Source organism: Dama dama, chromosome 28 (assembly GCF_033118175.1).
Source record: "Dama dama isolate Ldn47 chromosome 28, ASM3311817v1, whole genome shotgun sequence".
In the NCBI taxonomy this organism is placed as follows: domain Eukaryota; kingdom Metazoa; phylum Chordata; class Mammalia; order Artiodactyla; family Cervidae; genus Dama; species Dama dama.
This window is the reverse complement of record NC_083708.1, coordinates 32,718,008-32,727,888: the sequence shown is the minus strand read 5'-3', so window position 1 is coordinate 32,727,888 and position 9,881 is coordinate 32,718,008. Positions and strand designations below refer to the sequence as shown.

Sequence of the window (9,881 nt, the reverse complement as noted above, 5' to 3'; positions counted from 1 at the left end):
CAGACGTTACTTTGCTGACAAAGGTCCATGTAGTCAAAGCTATGGTTTTTCCGGTAGTCATGTATGGATGTGAGAGTTGGTCCATAAAGAAAGCTGAGCGCCAAAGCACAGCTTTTGAACTGTGGTGCTGCAGAAGACTCTTGAGAGTCCCTTGGACCATTAGTTAGGTTCAGTGATGTTTTTAAAAACCTGTTTCCTGTAAGAGAGGATTGAGAAATGTGAACAGAAAGCAGCCTGGGGAAGCTGGCCTCACATTCTCTTTTCTTGCTTCCTTCAAAATTTGGAAAATCGTTGCTCCTATAATGCTTGTGAAAAATAACAATTCGTTGGGCTTTGCTGAGTCTGAAAGGTTTTGGTTTTTTTTCCTGCATTTGTGGGAAAGGTAAAGTTCATGGCCAAAGTAGAATTAAAATGTCAACGTGAGGAGGTACAGGGGATAGGAGGTGGTTACTAGGAAGAAGTCAGGGACAGGTTTCCAGCTTTCTGGCACTGGCTAGACCTGCGATTCGGTGCCCGCCTCCTACCGGTTTTCCCAGCTCAGTACTGGCAGCCTCTGGCCACGCTGCGGAGCCCGGGCTGCGAGGCAAGGAGCGCGCTCAGGCGACGAATGCTCGGGCCTAGAGATGCCCTAACCCAAGGAAGCCAGAGTCGAAACTCCTGTGTTCAAGGATGGACAGCCGGACCTGAGCGAAAGCGGGGAGTCTGACTCAGAGAGGCCGCGCCGGCTGGCGGTGATCCGTTCCCGCGCACAGCGCTGCGCTGCCCTTACTCTTGACCCGGGGCTTGCGGGTCGAGCCCACCCGGGGCCCAGGGCGGTGCGAAGCGAAGTGATCCCAGCAACGAGGGTGATCTTCCTTGGGGTGTTCGCTTTTCTGTCCCCAGGAGAGAAATGGATAAGGCGGTTGTTGCCCTCCTCCAAAACTCCTGGAGAGGGGAGGGCTGGTGTAACGCTGGGAGGGATGTTCATTCTGCCTCACGTGTGCGCCCGGACCGCGGTAGGCTGCAGAAACCGCGGAGCTCAGCCACGAGACAGCCCGGCCGCTAAAAGCAGACTTGCCTGAAACTGTACCACAGAGGTGTCTTTATTTGATTTTAATTTTCTTTAAATAAACTGCATTGTAGTTAATTAAAGAAACATTTCAGTCACTGAGGACTTCTCACCATTCATAAACCGAACTGGAGATATGAAGCCAACTTACAAATCGGGCAAAACCAAAATTCAACCCCAAAACTATTTGGCTTAAAATACTCAGGTTTTAAAGACAAATGTATCTTTAAAGGCGCATTTGTTCGCAGTTTTTAATAGCCTGTGAATCACTGTGGGACTTTCTGTTGTATTTAAACTCTAGTTATTCACTAGAGGTCATTTCTATCAGTAATCCACGCTGTCACTTCCTTGGGTCTGGGCGCTCAAAGCTCGCAAACGCTAACCTCTCTGCTCTCCAAGTACGCCCCACAGGTATTTCCGTAACGTGCTTTCCCCCGCCTGACCGGATGGATAAACAGCCTCGTCTCAATACGTTCCTAAACTCTAAGGACCGGGCACACCAGAGCTGGGGCGGGGGGCGGGCGGTGCTTGGAAAGGATGGAAAGCGTCGCAGAAAGCCGGTCCGAGCCGGGAGAGCTCTCAGCAAAGAGAACGGCGATGCGCAAGGCGAGTTTCACAATTGGAGTGTATCCTCTTTCCCAGCTGCTGTATTACCGGCTGAAGAGTCAGCAAAAGCCCTCTCTGACCTCCCTGCAGTGCCTAAGATAATTCCTCTTGCAGCCAACGAGTCCTTATTCCAAAAAGTTACTGAAACTTCAAAGGACGCCGGCCGAGGAGACTCGGGGCGGCCGGGGGCTGGGTAAGGCCTCCTGGACTCCTCGAAAGCAGCGTGTACCGGGAGGAGCCGGAGGCGGGGCGCGAACAGCGCGGACCCAGCAGGTTGGGATGGAGGACGTCCAGGAGAAAGGGGCGGGGATCTTACTCTAGAGGGGTAGTAGGGGCCCGCCCCAGTGAATGGAATTGAGAGATGTGGGAGCTGACGGCGGGTAGATCCGCTCCGAGGGGGCGCAAAGGAGGTGCCGCAGGGCGATGGTTACACAGGCTTCGGCTGCAGCCGTTTCCCCGCAGAGGGAGCTCCTCCGCGCGGAGAGGAGTTCCTGGACTCTGACATCCTATCTGCGAAGATCCGGATCTCCTAGGGGATTCCTGCGGATGGCGCCGTTCCTCCCCCCAGGAGCCGAGCGCAGAGACTCTCCTTCACCTCGTCACCCCAGAGGCACACGCTCAATTCTCCACTGTGAGGTCGGGGCTCTCCCCAAAGACCTTTCCCCACCACGCCACAACTTCCTCTCTCCAAATGTAAGATCCCCGGTTCCCCCCCTCCCCTCTCCGTCCTCCCGCCCCTCCGGCTTTAGCCTGGAAAATCCCTACTCCTCCCGGTGCGAAGCCTCGGGCTCAAGCTCCGGGCTGCGCAGGTCGCCGCACCCCGGGCCACAGGCTCGCCGCGGGGTGTCCCGGGGAAACGCACCGGCAGCCCCTCGGTCCCCGGTCCCTCTCACTCCATTGGCCCCCCGGTCCCCGCCCCGACGCCCCCTGCCCCCCCGCCTCTGCGGCCCAGGAGTGGCGTCAGCACGCCTGCCCCGCGTGGGGTTTAAATGCCCACTAGCGGGAGCCCGGGCGCTTCCAGCTCGGAGCGCGGTGGCGGCTGGAACTGCAGGGGTGGGCAGGCAGCGTGCGAGCGGGATCCCGAGCCGCGGAGCGCGCTGCCCCTCGCTCCGCCGCGGATGACTCGGGAGCTCGGGGCCAAGTGGCGCCCAGGCAGCATCCCTGCCCTCCGCCGTCCGAGGAGAGTTGACGATAAAACATTTAAAAGTCTCCGCTGCGGGAAGCCATGAGCTGTCTGGATGTTATGTACCAAGTCTATGGTCCTCCCCAGCCTTACTTCGCAGCCGCCTACACCCCCTACCACCAGGTACGTGTCTCCTCTCGTTCGGGCCGCGTAGACAGGTGGCGCGCCCCGGCGACCCAAGTACTGCCAGTACTCCGAGGTTCCCGGTACCTCCGCGCCGGTCCAAGGGAGGCCGACCAGCTTCGGATGCGGGGATTGCCAGCGCTGCCACCCAATAGGTTGAGCTAACCCCTTTAGCTTGCCCGTTTGCTCTCTCGGGAAGGCAGCTAAGCCCTGCTAATGCGCGCCCCGGATTTCCTGGGAATAATCAGACCAGGATCGCGCGGACCGCGTTGTTTCTTTGGAGTGTGTTGGACTACAGATTGTTCCGAGCCCCGTGCCGGCTCGTGGAGATGTCAGCAAAGCTCACGCAGAGAAAACCAAACTTTGGTCCCAAACGTGAGAGTGACGACGAAACAAAGGCAAGGGCCTGCCTCTGTCTTTCTGAGATGCAAAGATTCGCGTTCTCATACATGCAAGCTTATCAAAGCCTTTTTTATCCCCGTTTCAATTCTTAAGCGATCAGGCCAGTTAATTTCAGAACCAGCGAATTCGTTATAAAGAGAACCGCACGAAACTCGCTACCTTTATAATCTTTACTTTGCAAAGTTCTGGGGAATATTATTGACCCAAAGTTCTGAGTACGATTGACCCGGCAGGGGCTAGTTTCATAGATAATATTAATATTTCGCCTTTCGCTAGCCTGAGTAGCTGAATCCGGCTGCCCTGCCATCAACAAACCCACTGTCGAGAGAACCACTGGCCCCGGTTCTGCAAACCCTTCAAGTTTTGTTTAATTATTCCAATTTTTCTGTTCTCTGGGTATTTTCTGATTGAACATTTTTCTTTTCAGTCCTAGGCTGATGTAGTTGAAATTGGTGACAGTAGTCAAGGAAATGAATAAGATCATACACTCCAGTGGGTGGAGGGGGGATCCCCTAGGAGTCCTGAGCAGATTCCAAAGTGAGAGCCTGGACTCCTGTTTTGAGAAAACTGAAATACACCCCGGTGCCTGAGCCCGTTTTTTGCCAAATTTTGCTTGCAAAATATATATTTGAAATTTTCCTGATGAATGAATGATGGAATGGGTAGATTTTGCATTTTGGTTTTTGCTTTTTCTCCTCCTCCTCTCCTTTGTAAAACTTTGCAACTAAGAGTTTATGTAGTCTCAATGTTAACTTTAGGAATCACCAGAGTCTCTCATTTTAAGCCAAGTGAGAATATGGTAGAAATGGTGATGTAGCTAAATAACTTCAGTCCTTTAGCTTCAGTGTCTAAGATGAGCTTCTTCCCAGGCTGGGAGTATTACAAAGAGAAAAAGGTGGGTTGGTTTTCTATATGTTTGGTCCTTTCTTCTCCCTGACCCTGGACCAATCTATATCACCAAGATCTCTGTTCAGTTTTGTATGATCAGGGTCTCCCTTGAAGGACGCCTCTGTCTGCATATTGCTTTAGCATTGCATTGTCCATTGCTCGTTGCTAAGAAAATGTTTTCAGCAACCACACTTGGTTTTGTAAATCACTATCAGACAGTCATGATTTACCCAACCTCACAGCCAAGATCATCCTCTGCTTCTCTTCATTTCTTTTTTTTCCTCAACACACACTGATGGTGAGGGTAGAAATAGCCCACTGGCTTTTCCTTTCTCAAAAGAAGGTCTCTCTAGAAGCTGAGACTTTTAAAATGGCCAGTTCATGGATGACCACATACCAAATTCTGTTTATTAAAATGATCCATATCACGTTGTTATTCCATGTTTTTACCCATAGCAGTTCTTGCATCCTGGTTGTGTGGAGTCGATTTTGTTACCTTCATGTTCTATCACGAAGATGCTTAATCCTGCATCTTGTATATCTGCCCTGAATTCTCAGCAAGGAACAGTCAGGCTGTAACTGGACTTGGGTGCCCTTTACCCTTGGAGCCTGATTTTAAAAATATATCTGCCTTGAGCCTGCCTCTGCAGTCAAACTGCTTAGCCTTCTTCCAGGACCTTCACCCTGACACCTTCAGACAGTTTTCTCTGTGGCCTAGCAACAATTCTGGGGAGACAAGCTCCAAGAAGGACCTCATCTCTCAGGAACCCCACCTTTGTTCAGCTGCAGGTTGGAAGGCCTGCGGACTGCGGCCCACATTATTGAGGTTATTGAGGACCCGGCACCAGCACTCACAGAAGGCAGTTGCTCCTGGTTACCTTAGGGATCTGGATGAGGGAGTGCAGTCCGAACCCAACTTGTTATGTCTTTTGAAACTGACTTCTCTATTATTTCTCCTTTGAGCAGAAACTAGCCTATTATTCCAAAATGCAAGAAGCCCAGGAGTGCAACGCCAGCCCCAGCAACAGCAGCGGCAGTGGCAGCTCCTCCTTCTCCAGCCAAACTCCGGCTAGTATAAAAGAAGAAGAAAGCAGCCCGGAGAAAGAGCGCCCACCAGAGGCGGAGTACATCAACTCCCGCTGCGTCCTTTTCACCTATTTCCAGGGAGACATCAGCTCCGTTGTAGACGAGCATTTCAGCAGGGCCCTGAGCCAGCCTAGCAGCTATTCCCCAAGCTGTTCAAGCAGCAAAGCCCCGCGGAGCTCCGGGCCCTGGCGGGGTAAGTACGGGCCTCACCAGCAAGAGGGGGTTGAGAGCTCGCACAGCCTGGGGTCCACCTGCAGAGGCGGCTGAAAGAACTATAGGTGTTAGAGAAGAGGTGAGATGGGGCATCGGGGGAGAGTAAGGAAATCGGAGGACGAATAGATACAGGCAGGCATAAAATCTCTTCTTGAGGAAGCAGAGCAGAGCAGTGGCCTAGGAAAATCAATAGCCCTGAATTGGGAGTCCTTGGTTTGTGCATTGGATTCCACCACTCCCTAGCAATATGACCTTGGGCAAGTCTCTTAACCTCTTGGAGGTCACTCTATTTACTGGTCTCTAAAATTAGAATAACACTTGCCCTCTTAACTACCCCTGGAGATGACAGTAAGGCAACTAGAAAATATATGTAAATGTGCTATGGAAATATGAGGTTTCCAACAGTCTCCCAAGTCAGGTGTGGGGGTGGGGGGAGGTCGATCTTCAAGTACAATGGCTTTCAGGGCCCTTAGTTCCTTTTTGAAAATGTCTCCAAAGAAAAATGTCTGCGAATGCATTGCAAGCAAAACCTGCTGAAGAGTCTCCTAAAACCTACTTATGCCTTTTGCCAGATTTCAATTAATTGTGAAATCTTGAAGCAGAGAATGTCTTTCAATAAGCAAGTAAAGTAAAAAAGAAATAAGACTTAAAGGGTAGCCAAAACACATCTAAAGGTTTTCCCCAAACACATCCCCTCTTTATTACTTTACCATTCTCACAAAGCCCTGCTTTAGCTACCCTGGGACAATGGCTTCTTGGACAAGTCAAGGAGCTCTCGTTCTATTTTGAAGTCTCCACCTCCCTTTATTATGGAGACAAGGGTGGAGGTAACTATTTGGTAAAATTTCTCACTAATCTTAGTTTTTGATGTGTACCAAGATGAGAAATGAGGACTTTATTGTAAAAAGGAAAACAAGTATTACATTTTGGGGGAAATGACAACCATCGACCTTCCATTTTTTTCTTAAATCCGATAATTTGTACAAACCTTGCCTAGACAAGATCCAAAAACAAAACATTCCTGTTATTCTCCAGTTGCCTAAATGTTTTTAATAGACTGTTCACTACTTAGAATGCATTTTCGAAGCATTTTAAATTATCGACTATGAAGTGCAGATGCCTTCTCCAAGGTCCTTTTCATTAAATGCCTTTCCTTCCTTTCCTCCCCACTAAAGGCAACAAATTTGATCTAAATGCTGCTCGCTTAAAATGCTTCCAGACACTAGGGGTCAACAATGACACGGAAAATAATAATTATTATAATTATAATATTCCTGGGGTCCACACTTTGATGCATAAAGTTTGTTAATTCAAACGGAAAAGACCTGTCCGTTAGTGTCCCTCTGTGCAAATAATACAGTTGCCCTTTTAACATGTCAAGTTTACTTTCTAGGGAGGGGGGGGAAGCTTTTTGAAAGAAAGTTTCTAGAAAGGAGGCTAATAATAGCAAGACTCCGAAATATGTCGATGGACTTCCAGTCTATCAGAGGCCTTGGAGGGGCACGATTTCTGGAGTAAGGGAGGCTGAAATGCGAGAGTGGGTAGTGAGATCGCTAGGCGACCGACCAAGAGTGGGAAGAGGTAGCTTTAGATTGAGAAGAGGCTGCAGGCCGGGAAGGCGAGGCCGTTTCTGGCCCGAGGTGGCCCGGCTCGGAGTCCGAGAGAAGCTCCCCGCGCCCCGAAACTGGGGCTGGGGAAGGAAGCGCCGCAGTCCCTCTCCCCGCCACTCGCGGGGTTCCCGCAGCGGGAATACGTCCGCCACTTGCGAGGGAGCGGCGCTCCTCCCGGACCTCGCGTTCCCAGGCCGCAGCCCCGCGAGACAAGCGCCCTTCCCGCCCTTCGCCCAGCCGGAGCCATCAGCTCTGCGGCGGCCGCGCGGGGTCGGTCGGCGACCGTCTCCCGACGGTGACGCGCTCCTCTCTCTCCCTTCCGTTCCCTCCGCCTCGCCCGCCCGAAGACGGCTCCTACCCCATGAGCCAGCGCAGCTTCCCCGCCTCCTTCTGGAACAGCGCTTACCAGACGCCGGTGCCCGCGCCGCTGGGCAGCCCGCTGGCCGCCGCGCACTCGGAGCTGCCCTTCGCCGCCGCCGCCGCCGCCGCCGACCCCTACTCACCGGCCGCGCTACACGGCCACCTGCACCAGGGCGCGGCTGAGCCCTGGCACCACGCGCACCCGCACCACGCGCACCCGCACCATCCGTACGCGCTGGGCGGCGCCCTCGGAGCCCAGGCCGCCGCCTACCCGCGGCCCGCCGCCGTGCACGAGGTCTACGCGCCGCACTTCGACCCGCGCTACGGGCCGCTGCTGATGCCCGCCGCCTCCGGGCGTCCGGCCCGCCTCGCGCCGGCCCCGGCCCCCGCGCCCGGCAGCCCGCCCTGCGAGCTCTCCGCCAAGGGCGAGCCGGCCAGCGCCGCGTGGGCCGCGCCCGGGGGACCCTTCGCGAGCCCCGCGGGGGACGTGCCCGGGGGTCTGGGCCTCAGCGTGGACTCAGGTAAGCGGGAGAGGGGATGTGGCATCCCCGGGCCCCTCCTGCCCTGCGCCCCAAACTGGGCTGAGCCGGGGACCCCATTTAGTTCTCCTTGGAGACCCGAGTGACCCTGAGGCGTGAAGGTCTGCACACAGCGGGGTTGTGTTTCAGCAGACAGATGACTCTGTCATCGGTGTGGACAAAATGAGAAAGTGGCGGTTAATATTACAGAGGATTTTTTAAGAATAAAATTTGTCAGAGAGGTTCTAGCTCTGTGCTGTTCAGTACCGTAGCCAGCAGCCACGTGTGTCGGCTGAGCACGTGAAACGTGGCCAGGCTGAATTGGGGTGTGCTCTTAAGTGTATAATACACACAGGATTCAGGACTTTGTCCGCAAAAGGAATGTAAAATTCATCTCATTATATTTTATACTGATTGCATGTTTCAACATTGCACACTAAATATATATTGGGTTAAATAAAATATATTACTAAATTAATTCTCACCTGTTTCTTTTTACTTTTTTTCAATGTGGCTGCCAGACAATTTAGAATTATACCCATGGCTTCCATTGCTTCTATTGGACAGCGCTGATCTAGAGTACCTGCTAAGAATGTAGTTTAAAATCCTTTACAACTTGAGGGGCAGAGAGGGTCTTGTCACCCAGTGATAGTTACAAGTCATACAAATTTGACCCATGACTGATAACAACTTAATTGCCAAATGAAATAAGTTTCTGGAAAACAGAAAACTTCACAAGAATATGTTGTTAGTGATAATATTACATCCCTAGCTTAAAGAGTTGAATTTGAAAGGTACATTCAAATAAGGCTTTACTTTTTTGTTTGCTTTATTTTTAGGGTAAAATGAAAAAAAATTTGCATAATAAATGGGATTGTAGTCTTGCCCCACTCTCTGTTCCCTCAGGTGCAGATGTGACATTTGTTTGCTTTGCTTTTACTTTCATCCATGCCCTTTAGATGAATTCTGTGACTTTCACAATAAAACACTGGTGTTTGTCTTTCTCTTTCTTTAAATACCTTGTGCCTTCCCTCCCCCACCCCCTTCTCTCTCCCTCTCTCTGTCTCTTCTCCCTCTCTCTCTCTCTCCCTTTTATTTTCTCTCTGTTTTCAGGTTTGCAGCCTCAGGACAAAAGCAAGGATCTGTACTGGTTTTAGACAACCCACCTTCTTCCCTGTAGGTCTCTGCATAGTGCAATTGGTGACGCTCAGAGCTGAAATCAAGTGGGTTTGTAACAGCTTCTGATCTTGGTTTGCAGCTCGTCGTTATTCCCTCTGTGGTGCATCCCTCCTGAGCTGATCTGCTGACCTTCCCCCTGCCCCTTCCCTTCTGACCAGCCATGGAGGCTCAGCATCTGTGCCTCTCACTTCATGGATGAGGACTTGGGGGAAGGCAGAGACTTCAAACTGCTCCGTGTATCGGGAGAACCAAAACACACGCGACAGAATTTTCATCTAAAAATAATGCCTTCTGCCAAAAGAGCAGACCCAAAGACTCTGAATTAAGCTCAATGACTTTTGGGCAAATCACTGGAACTATCCGTGGTGAGATCACTCAGGTGACAAGATGTCATGGTTTTCTTGGAAAGAAGGAAAGAAAAAAAGAGACGTTTTGGTGTGAATATTTTTTTTATGCTGGTGTGAATTATTTCATTAAGTAGTGGGATCACAGCACTGCTGACGTCAATATCCTCACATTGAAAATGTCTTTGTATTTGCATCGAAGACTGTATGGTAGAGAAATCAAAAGAAGCCAATTCTTTCTTCCTCACCTGTAGCCTCCAGCTCCCTTCCTGCCCACTCCCCCCCTGCAACACCCACTCCAGACACAAAGACACACCTTTT

General features: G+C 51.4%; 1 protein-coding gene across 1 annotated transcript; it reads left to right on the top strand.

The window, feature by feature from the left end:
• Positions 1 to 2,879: 2,879 nt before the first annotated feature.
• On the top strand, positions 2,880 to 9,336 carry VGLL2 (vestigial like family member 2). The gene is made up of 3 exons (XM_061131720.1): positions 2,880 to 2,960; positions 5,217 to 5,529; positions 9,296 to 9,336. The coding sequence occupies exons 1-3, from the start codon at positions 2,880 to 2,882 to the stop codon at positions 9,334 to 9,336; spliced, it is 435 nt and encodes a 144-aa protein (XP_060987703.1).
• Positions 9,337 to 9,881: the final 545 nt, after the last annotated feature.